This window comes from Saccostrea echinata, unplaced genomic scaffold (genome assembly GCF_033153115.1).
Source record: "Saccostrea echinata isolate AGI-Se365-2 ecotype Australia unplaced genomic scaffold, CSIRO_AGI_Sech_v1 ptg000007l, whole genome shotgun sequence".
Lineage (NCBI taxonomy): Eukaryota > Metazoa > Mollusca > Bivalvia > Ostreida > Ostreidae > Saccostrea > Saccostrea echinata.
Genome location: NW_026889756.1, coordinates 2,173,648 through 2,193,063, shown reverse-complemented (window position 1 = coordinate 2,193,063; position 19,416 = coordinate 2,173,648). Strand labels below are relative to the sequence as shown.

Sequence of the window (19,416 nt, the reverse complement as noted above, 5' to 3'; positions counted from 1 at the left end):
GCTGCCTATAATGTCAAAAACCCTAGACTGGGATTTGTCGTGGTGAATGGTTGTATAAAGTGTTGAAAAGTTTCCCGTTTTGATGTTAATGATTTTGGTAAAATTTTGTGATTTCAAATTTGCTAAAAGTTCCTTTTAGTTTTCAAGTATCCAGAATTAATGAAATATAATTTAATTTTGTTTGTATTCTAGCCTCTGATTGGTAAAAATCCAAAAAGGAACACAAATTATTTCTGTATAACCTGGTTTGGTATGGGGACACACCCTCCTGACAACCAGCTGAATCGTCTGTATCCATGCAATCCTCTCATTTCCAGTCCTCGGGATTCATGGAAAATTCCAGATTTAATAAATGTACCTTTAACTTCAAACAGTTACTTGGATCTTACCACATGTAAACAAAACAACATGGCTGCTAGGACTATGTATAAGTTTTTACCTCCCCTCGCTTCCCATCACTTCCGTTGTATTATTGAGCGGCAAATTTGAACTAATAAAAAGCAACGAAATTTTACACCCACAGTTGTTTAATGATTTTAGAATTAAATTATAAGGAATGACTCTAACTCTTGGCCAAATTATTCGAGTATAACCTGGTTTGGGTCAGCTTACGCTGTTTTATAATCCGCTTCGCGGATTATAAAGCGTAAACTGACCCAAACCAGGTTATACTCGAATAATTTGGCCAAGAATTAGAGTCATTCCTAAAGTAATCACAAAGCCTAGAAAACAAAACTTAAACAGCTGTTTAACGGCGTGAATGCAGTGAATAAAACATGGTGCATGTCTCGATTGGACTTACCATACTTACCATTTATTGTGCAGAGGAAAGAAACAGAAATCATTACTTAGGTATCTCGCTTATAAACATTACATCTACGTGTGTCCGAAATCACTGCCAATGAATTTAATCACTTTATTTCCTTTCCAAGTCTGGCGTGTGTTGTGACATCTTGGCGAGTATAAATAATTTGAAATGCTTCCCGCATTTAGGGTATCCCCTATTTGCGTAGTTTAACCTGTTTTTCTTCATCATGTGTTTCAAGACGAGATTTCCTGCTATCTATACCAGCAACGTTTTCTTATTTTTATTGTTACATACTGTAAAAGTGGAAACTTTGACGAGTTGTAACAGTGACGAAATTGACGAATAACAGAAAATTGTCAACGTTTCCACTCGTAAACTTTCACATTCTTGTTAAACAGCACTGTTTAAGTCTAATAAATCGTAAAAGTTTTCACTTACCATATTTTTATAATATCAAAATCGTCAAACTTTCAACCCTTCAAGTCTCATTTACAGTATAAGGTTGCATTTTTACCAGACACTTTCGCTTATCATGTTGAGATTCATAGTCCTCCTAGCTTGTTTCTGGGTTATTGGCCGTGTGTGCATTGCTTTCTCAGGTGCTTAAACTGTATTACATCGTATCGTATGACCTACCTCATGTAATAGGAGGTGTCAAACACGAGATAAGAAGCCATGCAAAAAAGTTTGCAGCAGGTCTTTGTCCGACCTTTATTCCTACTGACGTCCAGAAATACGCCACTCAGTAACAAACAGATAACTATACTTTCCAGACATTTCATGTAGAAGACAACAAAAACTTTCCAAAAGTTTCTTCAGAAGCTGGAATCATAGAAAAAACTCATTTTTGACGGCTACGGTTTTTCGAGAGGAACACTGCCCTAGGTAGTTCTGCTGTGAAAGGATACATATCATTGGTTGAACAGAACACAAACATGTATTATACCAATCTTAAAATGAAAACATTAGTCTTTGGCATCTTGGATAGAAGAAAAGCAGAATCGCAAGGTATATGACATTTATGTAACAAAGTATGCTGTGTTGTTCTTTGAGGGTGAAAGTCAGTAAGGTTCCAAAAAATACGTCTACTGTACGTTTCAAACTTCAACGTCCAAAGATATTCTTATAGTTCACATATCCAGATTAATATTATTTACAGTCGCGTTGAATATAGAAATTCTTTATAGAATAAAATTTGCTTTCATATATTGCGATCATGACAGGGAGCACACGCCGGTTGTGACCGGTCGACAAGGGATGTTTACTCGTCCACGGCACTTGATCCCACCTCTTATGCTTTTTAGAGGTCCATGTTTGCTCTGCTCCAAATTTGTATTGTTTCAATAGATATTTGAGCATGAATACTGTTCGTTCTCTCAATAAATCATCTATGTAAATAAATTCACTACTCTTATATAGATATGGCCATACCATAATATAATATTCTTTGTATTAATCCATTGTTTTGCTTCACATGCTTTAATGAGAATTTTAGCATACTTTGCTCAACTAATTCCAAACTTCATTTTTATTTCGCTATGGTACATGAAACATTCTATCTTGTATCAATTTATAATCAAACAGCCTGTTAAATATAAATGTATACAACGGTTTTTTTGCCAATCGAAACCTATCAAAGGGGAGTAATCGAATCTTGAATGCACCTTCTGATTGATTGATTGATTGATTTAGATCTTGAAACTCGAATCTCGTATTTCTAATGAACCTTCTGGGCTTTTGTAGATCATACATTAATTTTCATTTATCTTTTAAATGTATTTATTAAAAAGCACACGTATAAAAATATCCTAATTATAAAAGAATAGAATTCTTCATTTAGCAATATTTGAATGCCTTCACTTAATATCGAACATGTAGCTAAATAATTATCATGTGTAACATGTGTATACAATAATTTTACTGATTAATTATAAATAATTGTCTCAGACATTGTGTTAATATACGTTTATTACACTTAAAGACGTCAGATATTTTATGACATTTTGAAAATACCAAACTGCTCAACATAGTTGAGTGCCTACCATTTTGTCTGACGTAATCATTCTAGCGGTGGTATTATGTATTTATTATTAGCTTTTCTTTTATTGTTGTTATAAACGTCGTTAATTTCAGAGGAATATGGGAGCTTCATGCACGTGCTATGGTATTGTATGATTTAATTTTTTTTTTTTTAATTATTTAAAACAATCAGTTTTACGCTTCTGCTGTGCTAGCTTTTTCTTACATCAATTATCAGAGCGATGAATTTCTTTTCTTTGTTTCATTAAATTGTATTTCATAAATGTAATAAAGCGTGAATCTGTATGATGAAAGTGTATGTACAGCCCACCAATACATTTTCCCTGTGACAATAATTTTTTTCTTGCATATCGTTTCACTGAGTTTTGATGAACTCGAGGCTCATGTCAAATTAAGCTCGTCAAAATTTCTGTCGTAATAAACAATTCATTTCCTTTCATGCAAAAGATATTTCATAGCTGTGAATGCTTTTGAAGTTTATTTATCCATTGTTAGTTGATCTACCTGCTTCCATGTTCAGGAACTGATTCGTTTTCATACATAATTGTCTTCTTCCCATATCTGTTGTAAAAATAGAGGGGTACACCAACATCATGTATATGGGGACTCGGGCTTTGATCATCTTAAGGATCTGAAAGGATGCTAATACGATTTCTGATAAATAATTTACATAAACAGACTTGAAGTAGGGGTTAATTCTATAAATTTGATTTGACTTTTATAGCTACAGTTTCACCAGTTGTCATGGAAACTAAAACAGTGATTAAGGAGGGATCTCCAGAAATAGAGGAACAAACAACAAAGGTTCAGGTGTGTATTGCTTGGGGTCTAAATTAATACAGTAAGGGACAAATTTGTTACGATGGAAGAGGAGGGGACCTAAGACACTGGTTTATATACTGTGGGGCACTAAATTTTTACAATTGTCCAGGACTGTATTGATGTGAGGAAATAAATTCTTACAGTGGCCAAGTCTGTGTTGTTGCTTGAAACTGGAAGAAACTTTCAGACTTCAATGTAGTTTAGAATTCGACCCTCAAAAATCATACTTGATCCTTATGTCGCGGGTTCGAATCCCACTGTGGGACGTGGAGACCGGTCCTTCGGATGAGACCGTATAAACCGAGGTCCCGTGTCGCAGTAGGTGCTGGCACGAAAAAGATCCCTCACTGCTCAATGGCCGTAAGTGTCGAGTATAGGTCAGAATTTGCAGCCCTCCACCGGCAAGTGGTGGCGTCTCCATATGAGTGAAAAAATCTCAAGAGGGACGTTAAACAACAAACAATCAATTAATCAATCAAAAATCATACTATCTTTTAGAGTATTGGAGGTTTTTGTTAATTAGTTAATGTACTCGAAACACTAAAGGCTAAATTGTTCTCCCCAAAACTACAAATAGTGTGATTTCGTTTCAGAAAATGGACCAAATTCCATTGAGAAAACGTGCTTTTACACACCACGCCACCTTATAATTGTATAAGTTCTTTGCATAACATACGATGAAAATTTTAAGCTGCCAGCCCCCACATCAAACAAACTATACACGTAGTCCTGTGTGTTTTGCATGCAAATTGTTACATTGTCATCAACTGTATTGCAAGCGATTACAATTAAATTTCTATCAGTATAAGCTTTTTATCACAGGTTGAAAAGAAAAGATAAACAAGGTGTGTTTGTGAAACTTGGATGCTCCCGTATGGCAGCTCAATGCCAAGATTAAAGTTTTGCAAATGTAGGTCAAACTCCAAGGTCGAGGTCAGGAGTTCAAAAATGCTGGTATCCAAAGAAAGGGCTTTTCACAAGGAATACACGTGAGAAATATGAAAGCCCTAGCATAAAACATTCAGAAAATATGGTAATGGCTAAAGTTTTTCAAAAGTAGGTCATGCTCCTAAGTCAAGGTCATGGGGTGAAAAATTTTGGTACCAAAGGGAAATTCTTGTCATAAAGAACACATAATTGAAATATAAAAGCCCTAGCGCCAACCGTGCAAAAGTTACAGGCAAGGTTAAAAATTTACAAATGTTGGTAAAACTCAAAGATCAAGATCATAAGGTCTCAAAGTTTGGTACTCAAAGAACTGTCTTGTCACAAGGAATACCAATGTGATATATCTGAAAGCTCTAGCTCCTTCAAAAGTTATGGCCAAGGTTAAAGTCAACATCCATATTTCATTGATGTATTCGATAAGAAGACGTTTCAGTAGGAAGATAAGTATTACATTGTAGAAAGTTTTACAAGACGACAGCTGTTATACTATGTGTAGTTACACGACCAGTCCTTTCTTACTGTAGCTTTCTTTAGGAGGTCACTACTAAGACTCTTGGGGATTACGGTTTTTGATGTTTCATTCGAGGGATTGTTTATTTTTTTTCTGATTGTACCCTCTTCTCAAGAATTTAATACTAATTTGGCCTTATAATCTACATTCGATTTTGTGATTTAAAAAAAAAATGAATCTCATTTCCCTATTAGAAAAGCGTATCAAATACTTAAACTGTTCATATACCCTAAGCATAGTCGAATCTTTTATAACACGTCAAATATACTGAATTATAAACATATCTATACATAGTAATTCTCCCTCAGCAGTATTGTTCATGAATTTCATACAACAAATAAGCGAATACATATCAGACCCTGGGAGATTAACAGTACATGTTACATTAGCCCATTGACAAGGTTTAAATCAATTATCTCAGTCTATTTTATTCTATTTTTATTCAAAATTGACGTAATTTTTTTTTAGGTAAAAAAGAGAATTCATAATTAAGATTATGATACCACCTGCATTGATGTAACATTTAAAATTAAAGATCGGTAATTAATTTGTTGAATTCCAGAATGAATGGCATCAAAAGACAAAAAGTACCCTTTAGAATTTCTAAAGATCAATTCAATGCTGTCGTATTTTAATAGTACATTAACATTTTGGTTTTTCCAGTGATTTAATTTTCCCCAGAATGATGGTGATTATGTTTTACACACCTGAAACTTAATGTGGGGAAAAAAATATTATCATTTCATACTCGGATTAAACAGCATATCATCAGTGCATAGTTTAAGGTAATAAAGAATGATGAAAGAAGTTCTATCAAACTGCTACTAGTAAAAACAAAAAAACATTGCTAAGTTTCATCAACTGACATCATTGGTCTTTTTATAAGCAGTTGATGAGAGAATATAGTTTGATTATTAGATATTATTTCAATTTATTTTAATTAGCCACGAAAAACCTCAAGGTTCAAGCGCCGGAGCGAGCTGTCTGTGACGTCAGACGAGAACCCCCACCAGGTGTATCTGATTCACCTGTCCGCTGTCCTCCTTAACCCCCGGGACTGTCCCCAGCTGGTGGACTTCATTCTGGACAAACCCGTCATCATGGTAGAGATAGGCGTAGTGGTGGATAAGGCAGCAAAGTCTCGTGGACCACGAAAAGTTATCATGGATCCGGAAATTGACTGGGACGGCTTGGATATTACACAACAAGGTGAAACAAAGTGGTATTATTTAATCAAGTGCTAATTTCCGTAGCCGATTTAATCTGTCTTGACGCGTGTCTATAATTAGATTATCCATATACTTCCTGTTTCAGTACCTCAGCGTGTTCCTCATATTTCTATAATTAGATAATCTGTATACTTCCTGTGTCAGTCCCTCTGCATTTTTCCTCCTATTTCTATAATTACATAATTTGTACGCTTCCTTGGTCAGTACCTCGGCATATTTCCCCCTTTATCTATAAATTATCTGCTTAAGTTAATGTTTCAGTACCTCGGCGAGTTTCTCTATCTCATGGCACGGTCCGGGTCTATATCTATAATTAGGTAACCTGTACACTTCTTGTTTCAGTACCTCGGCGAGTTTCTCTATCTGATGGCACAGCCCGGGTCTACGGTGTGCTCTCTAGGTCCTTCAACTGCCAGATAGAAAACGAAAAGGTCACGCTTAACGCACTTCTGCTGGGTCAAAAAAAGGTAAAGCCTTTTGCAAAACAAAATAATCTTATGTATGAAAAAAAAATCTTGTAGATTACTTTTTATAAGATATATTATCCGTAGACATTTAACGGAGGGTCTTTATGTGTAAACAAAACATCATCACACAGGGGCCAACAATTTTAGCACGTTCGAAAAGATTCAGAGTTCAGGAATGTCATGTAAACTTACATTACAAAGATCAGGTAATACGTCACAAGCGTAGGAACACTCCAATGTCAGCATTCTTACAATCGATGATAATAAATATGATTGAATTTATAAACACAACGTGACCCATGTCGTTAAAATAATATTTAGGTTCTCACAATGTTAAATGATAATAGTTATTTTGAAAATTAAATGACTGAACATTTGAAGTTAATGTACCTATATACAAAAAATTCTTTGGTCTACAGTCACTCTAGCTATAGATGATTTTGTACTCAAAGTCTTAGAGCATCCTCATGCTTTCAACTGGTGTTGGGGCAATCAACACAACTATAGAAAATACTTGAAGGGCTTTTCTAAACATTCCTTATAATTTTGTCGATTGATTGATTATTTAAAAAAAAAAAAAGATGTGTAAGGTTTTATCATCAATTTTAGACTGGGCCTGTTTGCATGAACTTTTTAGTCATTTTGACAGAGTGAGATTAATTCGAACCGTGTTATAAGGTCAAAAACAATAAATATGGCGTCTTGTTTACCGTCTTATATTTTGAATTTCATTTCTAAACTTTAGAAATGGTTTGAATGCAATGTTAGATGCAACTGAAGCCTTTTAGACTCCTGATTTTTCTTTTTTTTTCGTAATATACTGTTTCAGTTTCGGAACTTCTCCTAGGAGCTGTTACATTTTATTATGCTTCTGTAAAAGGGTTCTTGGTCGCTGCTCAGAAAATGAGCCTGACTTTCAGTACCTCGATAAAAACTTTCTGGGTCACATGCATACATAAAACCACACTATACTTTTCTTCACCTCTTTCTCGTGAAAATTCAAAATAGAACTTCAAGTGGAATGAGAGCGAACTAGAGATTTAAAAGAGAACAATGAAATGAATTTGGATATCCTGATTTTTTGGAGGGAGATATTTTTTATATGTCTTTTTTTATTCAAAGATATCGCTGACGACAGATATCCAGGATGACAAAGAATACTCCCTGCGTGACGTCACAGACATGTTTAAATGCTTCATGGTATGTGTTTTAACATTAATATTTCTAATTTGAATTGAATAACACTATTTCCTTTATAAAAATTGTTTTGTACAATCTTATTATATATCTAGAAATGCAAAAATAAGATTTTTGATTTTATATATTTACAGGCGGAAAATACTGGAAGTTCAAAAAGTAAGCAGAAACAGTATATTCTACACTTCCGGTCATCATTTAACATAAAATAACTAAAAAGATGCTAATAATCATTTGTTGCCTTTTTCAGAAAGTTCAACAATTAGGAAAGTGTCGATTACTGGAGAAGTCTGGAATTCGAGCGAAGAACAAGCTTCGAAAGATCCCGACACCGATTCCAGAAGCTCGCGCCTCATATCCGCTTACCTAGCAGACGATGGCTACAAGGGGGGAAAGGAAAGAAAAGAAATTGTCAGGAAATTATCGTTTGAAGAAAAAGTTCTTAAATATTCAGATAAAGAAAGAAAAATGTCATCTGCAACAAAGGAAGAGAAAATTCGGACCACTCCACCTGAATGTACGTCCGGGGATCGGCGAAGGTCATCGTTAAAAAGTGAAAAACAGCGGCGGCACTCGTGCGATGAAAAGAAAAAGTCGAGGGAGGAAAAGAAAAGGAAAAATTCTAAAGAAGAAAATTACAGGTTATTACGTCATTTTGGCTTCCATGGGTATTTTTAAATATGATTACTAGCATTACTGGTATATTTATAAGCAAATGTGTTTAAGATCAATGCCTCTGTTTGAATTACATTCTCGCATTCCTTCTCCGTATTCATTTAGTCTAGTTTTGGATTATTCAAGGTGATGGAAATTCATTTCGAGAATACTTACATCTACCTCATTTTCACGTAATTATGAAATGTTGTTGATATTGATTTCGCCTTCAGTATTTCCCACTCGCACAAATATCAGTCTTTGTTTGTATCGCCTTTATTTCCCTTTCATCCTTATACAACATCAAAAAAAAAAATAATTAAGGAGAATCTTTAAAGTAAACAATTTTTACTACTTGAGGTAGGCACAAACATTTTTCAGTTGATTGCAATGTCTGTTTTCTCTTTAAGAAGTCGATAGGTTTTTACCCTACATCCACTTCTCTTGGCAAATCTTCACGCTTTTTTTCGAACCGGCCGTTTGACGATCTGAGCTCCAACTGATATTTTGACTCAAATGCCATTAATTACGCAATGCAATAGACATGTTATATCTACAACTTATACATAAATGAACTTAACAGTCACAGGAAAACCAACACTTACATCTATAATCACATCTATACTCGTTGTTAATCCACTTTTAATGTACTCCATCGATTCCGGACTTAAATTATGAACAAGTAACTCTTGAAAAATTAAAATTTCTCTAATTTCGATAAACTGGAAAAAGTTTACAAAGTAATAATTAAAAAAGAGACAAAAGAGACAAAATCTTTACTGATTAATTGGGGGAATTTCTTTAAATTTCGTTCAAATTCATTTGATCTTTGTTTTAATATTCTTTTTCTCCTTTCTTTAGAAAGGTATAAGTAAATTATCGTGTACGAATAAAGAAAAAAATTGAAAGAACGGACTGAAGTAATATGTGTTGTATATTATCAAGCTCGATTCTACGTTTAAATTTTATTGAAATAGTAAAAGAAATGAATATAATTGTTATCGTCAACTTAGAATTATATGTATATATCAAAAGTAAATGACAAAAAATTATTTTTTTAACAACAAAAAGCGGGTTCAATTTTTTTTTTTTCCGAATTTCCGATATTTTCTAATAAGTTGTGGCAGATAAAAATAGATGTATAAATGGAATACTTGAGAAAATGGATTAACAACGAGTGAGTGGCTGGTCATCTTATGACATGCTTTGTGTGAATTTATGTAGAAGTCATAGAAACAACATGTCTGTTAAGGATAAATAACACAAACTCTTTTTTCAGAAATCAACAATTTTTCTCATATATAAATTTATTTTTAAATTGGTAGCCCGAATAATGTTTGCCAGGTATAGTGGGAGAATTATATAAGATTTTGCCATAAGGTCAAAAAGTTGTGCAAAATTTTATATGGAGTTACATAGAAACCGACACAAAGTCACATTTCTAAGCACCAAAGAAAACTTACGATATCTTATATTTTAGGGATTTATTACTTGTGTCATTTCTAATCAAAATTGGTCAAAAAATATACATCAACCCAGCCTTAAAAATTTTGTTTGTGTTAAGTATTCTTAAGTAAATTCAGTCGAAATGTCAGTTATAGTGTATACCGTCACCGGGTCGACATTTACACGTTTACCCCAATCAGAACATAAGGGTCTGTGTTGATGTAGGCTATGCCTGTTCCCTTCTCAAAAGAGAGTACAATGCGTGCTACCCAACCTATGGACTTCCTTCATATTATTACCGTCCCACATCGAAATATGATTTAAGATCGAAAATCGCCACCATATATATGTGATATAATTGATATAATTACATTTCATTGAAAAAATATAAATTTAAACTCCCTATCTCGTTAGGAAAAATCATTATATGGAAGAGATTGATGTCAGATATTTCCGGTTTAAGGAAAAGTGGTCATGTCTAGTTTTTTGCCTTAGAAGTACACTTCCTGTTTCCTTTATTTAGCAGACGACATTCCTCTGGAGAAGTACAGAGACGGAAGAATGTGCGTAAGGTGACGCCATATTGTAAAGTACTCATCACAGGTAGGATTAATCAAATAACATCTAAAAGACTGAGTAATCAAATAAAATAAAAACTAATGCTTTACTTGAACTGATTCCTAATTGACCTGCTATCTCCATCCGTTATTAGAGTTTGAGGTAATGCCTTGGGTGGCTAACACAGTTAGATTTCTTATAGAAGTGTACGTACCCTTAAAAATCTTTATATACCTTTTAATTTCGATCTACATTGTAATAAGGCTCCTTTTGTAAAAGGAGGGTAAGACGTGTAAGTTTTTTTTTAATCATTGAAATAATTTTCTTATGTGAAACCGCAATTTTTTCCCTCCTTTTAGCTCTTGACAAGTCAAATTTGGTCATTTTTCGATAATGGCAAGGTAATGTGCTATCTGATTTCGGAATTCTGGGAACTGGAACACAACGTGCAGATTCTGTTTGAATGTTTTCAGTCAGTTCTAAAATGTTCATAGTGCTAGCTTTAGCATTTCTTTACGCCCTTTCCAATTAAAGGATTGATTTAGAACTAGAAAAAAGTTAAATTAGCTAATGGGGAATTCCAATTCATCTTCCACCAGACCACCTGTCCACAACTACCAAAGTATATTTGACAAGTTGCATTGTGGTTTTATAACAAACGCCGAAATAGATAGGGCCAATACATAAAAGTTAATAATACATTCTACAACTCTCAGTTAATATGGATCATCATTTCATTTTCCATATTGCTAAAATTATTTTTAATAAACTTTTGTAGCTGACCTTACATTTTGTCTAAATGTCATTTTTTTACGCATTCAGTTTTCTTTAACTTTGAGGACCCCCAGTAACTCGGAAGACTCAGGTCCTCTCGGATATTTCTCTGACAAATCGACAATTAGCAAACACCAAAAAAAAATAATTGATGTGCTGACGAAAGAATAAAGTTGTGTGCCAGAGAAAATTCATAAAGTTCTTTTTCCCCCTCGATTGGGCGGGGGGGGGGGGGGGGTGGTAATGCTTGCAGTCCTATTTGTCCTTCCATCTGCGAAAACTTCAGTATTGGTTTTAATTTTTCAACCGTGGTTGTTAACTCTTCAATTTGGGCACGTTTTAGCATATTGAACTTTTAATGTCCTTTCAAATCTACTAAGATCAAAGGACCTATTTTCTAAGTGTCCAACTACACCTCCTTCCTCCCTCATTTAATATGATATGATATTATTGTTTGTGCAATTTCTTTCTTAGTAGATTTTTTTAATGGTAGGGACCCCACTATCAATCCCTGGGAAAAATATCTGTATTCACCCCTGGTTGCTATGCTATAGTTATCATGTTGATACAGGAAAAGAAACTGGGAGCTCTAGGACTCTCAATTCCTTTTGCATGCATAGTATTTTTAAGTATCAAAATCATCAAAATTTTCTTGAAAGATGTGTAGATTTTAACTCAGAATTCCTCTATTCGTGTTCATTTTAATTATTATAATTATAAAATTTATATTTTAAAGACGTTCACTTTGGAGCAAAAACAGACAGATTTTCAAAATAGAAAATGATTCTAAGACTCGGACTCCTTTGTTCTTGAATCAGGGCGCACCACCCTCTGTCCTGATCTTTTATTTTTTTTTTTTACTTGGTAGAGACACCCCACCCATCCCACCCCATTCTGTCGGAAAAAAATATGTGAATCTGTCCTTGCAATTGGTTTCTGTTGTCCTTAAACTTTTCAGAAAGCCCCCCCCCCTGGATTTTCTAGCCGCTCCTGTGAAATATTACCTATCCTAAGAATTCATTCAAAGGCAGTGTAGCCAATGTTTTATTTGAGCCTGTTAGATAAGTACTTGTAAATCAAATCATACTCCATAAGTCCATGTTTTCCAATGAAATTATAGTAAAGGAGTGTTACGTTGTTCTAATGTGTGAACTACAATTTCAGAGCCGGGTACGTGTTGCTCAAAAGAACCCGGATTATCGGAGCTTCAGGAGGAGGACGAACGTAGGCGATCCACAGCCACGGACAGGAGTGACTTTGTTTACGCCAGCACGTGCAGTCTGCCGCGTAGGATATCCTCCTCTGTGGGGTATTCCCCGCTTCCTGGATGGACATTTGATCCAATTACTGAACTTTCGTGTGAGGAAGATGAGGGCGACCGGAAGAGACGTGACAAACAACGATCTGTCAGCTTCACGTGATCTTCGACCTCGTTCCTGTTTCATTTTGCATTTGTGAACATTTTAGTTTGAAATGATAGATTATTGGAAAATTTCTCCCAATAGATTATGTGGGATGATATTTAACCGAGTTTATCTGAAAATATGCTAATTTGTCCGAGAAATATTGCATGTTTATGAAATCAATATATTTCAGAAACAATGTTGATTTGTGTAATATATCACATTGTGTTCATAAATAAAAGATAGTGTTAATGTAATCGTGGCATGACATTTGAAGATACCGAGACCACCACTAATCTAAAACAGATGTCTCCAATAAACGCCAGGATGTTTAATTTCTTCCTCAAATGTTTATTAAGTTATTAATTGTTTAAAAGGCATAGAAAGTGTCTTTTATTTGACCAATGTCAATTGAAAACCAAGGAAAACATACGAAAATGTACATTATGTGTAACGACACGTAATTTCTGTATCAGTCACATTCTTCGAAACGTAGATTGACTCAATGACCAAGCATCAGTACATTAATCTTAAGGAAATAATAGTTTTTAGCTGCACAATTTAAACATTTTCAGACGACAAATATTTTACACAATTACTTGATGGCCTTTTTTCTGATCAGATCTATAATTAATTACATGACTGTAATTTACCTTTCAAACGAACTACCTTTGTAACAGTTGTCTACTTTCTTTTCGAGTGAGCAGCGGCTTTAGTATATTTCAGCCGATAGCTTGGATTTTCTATTTATGACTGACAAACAACAAGATGGTGTAGGTCTTACCTATTGTTTAAATGCCTGAATGTAATTTCAGAAGGAATCGATCAGGATAAATCCAAATATGAAAATTAATAATTTTATTTGTAGAGAGGTGTCTAGCATAAGCTACGGTGTTTCAGATAACATTTGTCTCCCTCGACGATGACGATCACAATTTATTCTCATGAACTGACATTACAATGTAAGTACGGTGTAGAGAAAGGTTACATGTATAGTTAATTGTGCCATCAGCATATAAGGTATAAATGATAAACCTTTTACATTATTTGAGTAGATAAAATCTTCAAGTTCATTAGCTATATTGCAAACAGAAATGGAGATAGATTTTCCCCTTATCTGATACCAACACTACAAGGAAAAAGGTCCGAATATAGACCATTTAAGACGACTCTTTACTCAAAGCTTTTATAGAACTGTGTAAATAACTTTGAAGCATTTACCATCTTTGTTATTTAATGGTATTTTGTTCAAAATCATAAACGCCAAACAGAGTCAAAAGATTTATAAAAAAATCAATAAAATCACAGTACAATCCTTTTCCGTGATATTTTGATATTTCAATCAATTCATACAAAGTAAAGATGTGGTCCAAAATAGAATTCTTTGTTTTCTAAAACGAGCTTGATTTTCTAAAATAAGTTAGATTGTATCTACATGCTGGTTCAGACTCTCACTCAGAAAGGATGTGAACAATTTACCCAAGCAACCTTTAAAAGTAACAGGTCCTCTAATTTTTAGGATCTGTAGTCTCACCTTGTTTTTATATAATGGAATAATATTACCAAATGTCCAATGAGAAGGTACAACTCCTGAGTAAAACAAAATTCTTAGATAATATGATATAAAAGCTAGACATAGTACCTACAGTGGATTTTATGTATTCGTTAACTATGGTTCCATGGTCACTTGACTTATTATTTTTCAGAGCACATATACATTTAGTAATTTCTTCATGCGTGATTGAATGATTTATACTGTTATAAAGTTCTAAAATTGATAATATTTTTAATTCTACTTCAAGTTAAACAAGGTCAATTTCACCGTCTATTCTTATGTTGCAACAATCTTTATAAAAAATATATAATTCAGACAATTCTACATTACAGCAATTATTACAGCTAATACAGCATTATTAGTGTGTCGAAATTTATAGTATTCTCAGTATTGTTTTGGATTATATGATCTTAGATATTGTTATCTCTTTTTCATATCTTTCCTACGACAATTAATTTCGTGCAAATTTAAATTTTTGTTTGTATAAACTTTTCTTTTCATACAAGTCTTCTTTGATAATGTTACCATTGATCAAATCGTTTAAACAATCGTTTTGCTTCTCTCAAGGTCCGAGATACATGGAGGTATCGAGTGTAATTTAGATATTTTGAAAAAAAGTACAAACAACCAAAAAAGATATGGAACAAAATGATTGAAAATGATGGAGGTTAAAGTCGCAAATGTGGTCAAAAAGGCAATAATTGCACAAAATATATTTTAAACCTCTATTTCTCAAGGTCAGAGATAAAAATCGAGTACATTTTGAAAAATAGAGAATAAGGTACAGACAGCTAGAAAGACACGTACAGACTGGGAAACGAAAAAGTGACCCGTCTTCACTCTGCATTGTGTGCGACACAGTATTGTAGTGTACATGTATATAGAAACATGTATCTGTAACGATGTCCTTTGACCAGTATAAAAGTGGTCTTAGAAATAATTGTGAATATGATACATGTAGAATTTTTCGATAATTCTGCTTATGGGAAAATTACATATTATTGTTACTCACACATTACTCTGGGGAGATGAAACGTTAAATGATGTTGAAAATGAATACCTATTTTCCATTGTACAAACGTTTATTAAAAAGTTAGGTCGTTTTGGTTGAAGCAATAATTACTTCTTGCGAATTCTATTCTTGCTTGTGTATTTAAGGTATGTCACTCGTGAAATTTGTCATATCAAGGATTTTTTGAGAAGTATATTTTGGACAAGTACTCATATAGTATGACTCAAAATCGCAGAGAAAATGGGGGATCAGTGTGCATCTAACTGAGCTACGGTACAATTAAGTTGACCTTTTTGCACTTAAATTGTAACTCTTTGGTTAATCACTTTAACCGTTATCATATTATAATTTAATTTTGTTTGTATTCTAGCCTCTGATTGGTTAATATCCAAAAAGGAACACAAATTATTTCTGTATAACCTGGTTTGGTATGGGGACACACCCCCCTGACAACCAGCTGAATCATCTGTATGCATACAATCCTCTCATTTCCAGTCCTCGGGATTCATGGAAAATTCCAGATTTAATAAATATACCTTTAACTTCAAACAATAATTCGATCTTACCACATGTAAACAAGCTGCTAGGCCTATGTATCAGTTTTTACCTCCCCTCGCTTCCCATCACTTCCGTTACTTCCGTTACTACGGTTGTATTATTGAGCGGCAAATTTGAAGTAATAAAAAGCAACGAAATTTTACACCCATATTTATTTAATGATTTTAAAATTAAATTATAAGGAATGACTCTAATTCTTGGCCAAATTATTCGAGTATAACCTGGTTTGGGTCTGTTTACGCTGTTTTATAATCCGCTTCGCGGATTATAAAGCGTAAACTGACCCAAACCAGGTTATACTCGAATAATTTGGCCAAGAATTAGAGTCATTCCTAATTTATAAGATGTAACCATGGCAATAAACATAATCTTATTTTAAGTAAAATAGTTTGAATAATATTTATCATTGAACAAATCATGCAAATTAATGCGCGTAAATAATTGTGTGACCTTTTTGCACTAAAAAAGTTTCATATTTGGGGTATTAAAAATCTAAATAGGCAATAAAATATTTTCTTGTATCAAGCTTTTTACGACTTAAGTGCTGATCGGTCAAAAGTATCGAGTAGTTTAAAATAATGAAAGAAAAAGTTGGGGTCAGTGATGTAAATTTTGATATTTTGGTCAAAATATGCGATTTTCAGGCAAAAAACTGTGTAAAATTTTTCTCGACTTCCTTAATATATCTTCATTTCTTGGCAATGTTTGTTGAGCGAAGGTGTAAATTTTGTTATAAAAATATAAATTGAGACCTAAATTTAATATTCTAGGCATATCATAACGGAAAATATTCTCTGAGTAAAAGTATGTGAGGCTAAAGTTCCAAGATACTAAATTTAATAAATGTGTGGATTTGCAGAATTTTCTGCTAAATATCCTTCCGCCAGAAGAAATAGTCCTTTATAAATCTTGCTTCTATGTGAATTTTTGAGCAGTTTTTTAATTGAATGTTGAACATTTTACATTGTTTAATTTAAATATGTTATAAAGATTGAATTGTAATAAATAGTTTTTAAGTAAGAGGTTCTGACTGAAATTTTCTAAAAGGCTGACGAGTGACATACCTTAAGAAATAAAGTCTGCGTTATCGTGAATGTTACAGGATAACCTCCGAGGTCGAGAAATGTTGTCTGAAATATAAAAGCCGAGGCTTTTATATTTCAGACAACATTTCGAGACCGAGGAGGTTATCCTGCATCATTCACGACAACAAGGACTTTATTTCTATTCTACTAACGGTTCAAAAAACAGTTGATCGTTTTCTCTATAGAGAAACGAATTAGGTCACCGTGTCGCATTTCGCTGTTCCATTTAACACCAGAGGGTCAATCGATTGCATAAAATGCAGACGATTTCAGCTTTTGTTGGATTAAAAATATCCTTTAATCATTTATAAATTTGCTTGTTACATATATTGATTAAATTTTATGAATGGAAAATAACAAAACCAGTTGTCTATTTCATTGATTTATCAGTAAAATCACGGTAGTGAAAATGTTTTCGGGAGGTCCGTAGAACAGCCCCACTTGGCTATAAAAACGGATATTTATCAGCTGTTTCAGGCAATACACACGTTTAGACTGCGGAAGACTACACTCCGATGTGGTGTAAATAAGTATTAGATTATACAGTGAAATATTTATTATAACTGTACAGATTTGACATGTGTTTCTGATTTGATTTTTTTTTTTTTTTTGATGACGTTCGTGATTTATTGGAGAATAATGTCCGCGGCATTTCTTTGATCTCGGCAATAATCGTAGTAGAATATATAATGAATGTATTCTATTGAATGTTTGTTCCTCTGATTATTATGCTTTCTTTCTTTGTTCATTTCAAGCTGAAACCCATATATTATGTAAATATGTTTGGTATAATATACATTCATATGTAGGGAAAGGGCTTATTAACTTTTAAGAACTTTTGCCCAATCTCATTTGTAAAGTTTATAGACAATAAAATATGTACAAATCAAATCACATGTATATCCAAATGATCTTTTAAAGTTCACGAATACTTGAAAGTGTTTTTATTTAAGTGACATTTTAAAAAGAAATAATTATTCCAACTGGTTAATTGCGCCTATTCTAAGGATTAACAATTTCTAATTACAGTATATATACTGAAAGGTAAATCTAAATGTTATGTGCATATATTTTTGTAATTCTTAATTTGCAAATAAGTAATTAAAGTGAAAATCAAATTAACAAGGGGCAAATGTAACTATATCTATACTACTATATTAAAATAATAGACTCGAATTTTTGGCCTTTAATACCGATAAATCGGAAGAGTACGGTCTTTTGTTTTATATATTTTAAACATCATTGGTACTTGAAGATTACCAATTTGTTTTATTTTTTTCTCAATTAAGCTTCGTTAATTAATAATCAACGAAAATTCCTCAAAAAATTCCGGAAATCATCTGGATTTTTTGGATTTTACAATCTTGCGCGTGCGCATTACATTCACAATAAATCACGGTGTTCAACATGTTCAAATCAGAGAAGACAAAAGTAATTTGTACTAAGTAGATATATATTTGTTATTTTATAATTTCTCTAATAAGAAATCATAAATATATATGAACAAAATATACAGCAAATTTCCAATGAAAATTTACACATATTTGTATTATTGTTTCTGAGTTTATCCATGCAAATGTGATATTGTGGCCACGTGGGTATTCATTCGCCATCTCGGAGACACATTTATTATAATTATGTTATTTATGTCTCTGGCCATCTCAACGGAGGCAAAAAGCTCATGATCGTAGAAGCAATATTAATGTAACTACCCGATTTTATTTTATCCTTCCTTTCTTTTGTGCTTTTTTGAGGGGAAAAGGGTGTGTGTGTGTGTGTGTGAGGGTGTGTGTGTGTGTGTGTGTGTGTTACAACTGCAGCTAGAATCACATTTTGGTGAAGTAGGCATTCTTTTTCCGCCAAAAATTACAATAACATTATTTTCATTTCTTAACTTTGAAATAAATCGAAATAATTAAATAACGTCAATACAACCGATGTTTTCAATTTGAAATGTGTCTAAATGATTGCAACTTGAATTTGTTCGCCATGTTTACTATTACCTTCACTGCTGAGATTTATAACTTCACCTCCAAAAATTTCTTTAACTTAAAAAAAAGTGGGTGGAATATGTAAATTATTGTTATTGATCTTCAGTATGTTATATAGAAGGGACAGTCTGTTCTAGGCTAGATCTTCAAAATATGTAAAGGTTGTCATGGTAACTACGCTTGATAGGTAGTCTGAAGTCAGCCCTTGCGGCCCGTACAGTTCATTCTATCAATGCTGCTAAAATATCGATCGTTTGTAAAATATAGGGTGAGTTAACCATGCATTCTCAGTGGCTGTCCCAAAATAAAATCGGTCAAGGTCAGTAAACTTTTAAGTTTGCGCTAAACTCAGACTTTA

At 33.4% G+C, this 19,416-nt stretch overlaps 1 protein-coding gene across 1 annotated transcript; it reads left to right on the top strand.

The window, feature by feature from the left end:
- Nucleotides 1-2,947: 2,947 nt before the first annotated feature.
- On the top strand, nucleotides 2,948-8,484 carry LOC133180609 (uncharacterized; the record flags this gene model as incomplete). The annotated part of the gene is made up of 7 exons (XM_061315082.1): nucleotides 2,948-2,972; nucleotides 3,573-3,658; nucleotides 6,074-6,338; nucleotides 6,701-6,825; nucleotides 7,948-8,025; nucleotides 8,157-8,181; nucleotides 8,273-8,484. Coding segments are annotated over exons 1-7 (816 nt in total), but the record flags the coding sequence as incomplete, so codon positions are not given.
- Nucleotides 8,485-19,416: the final 10,932 nt, after the last annotated feature.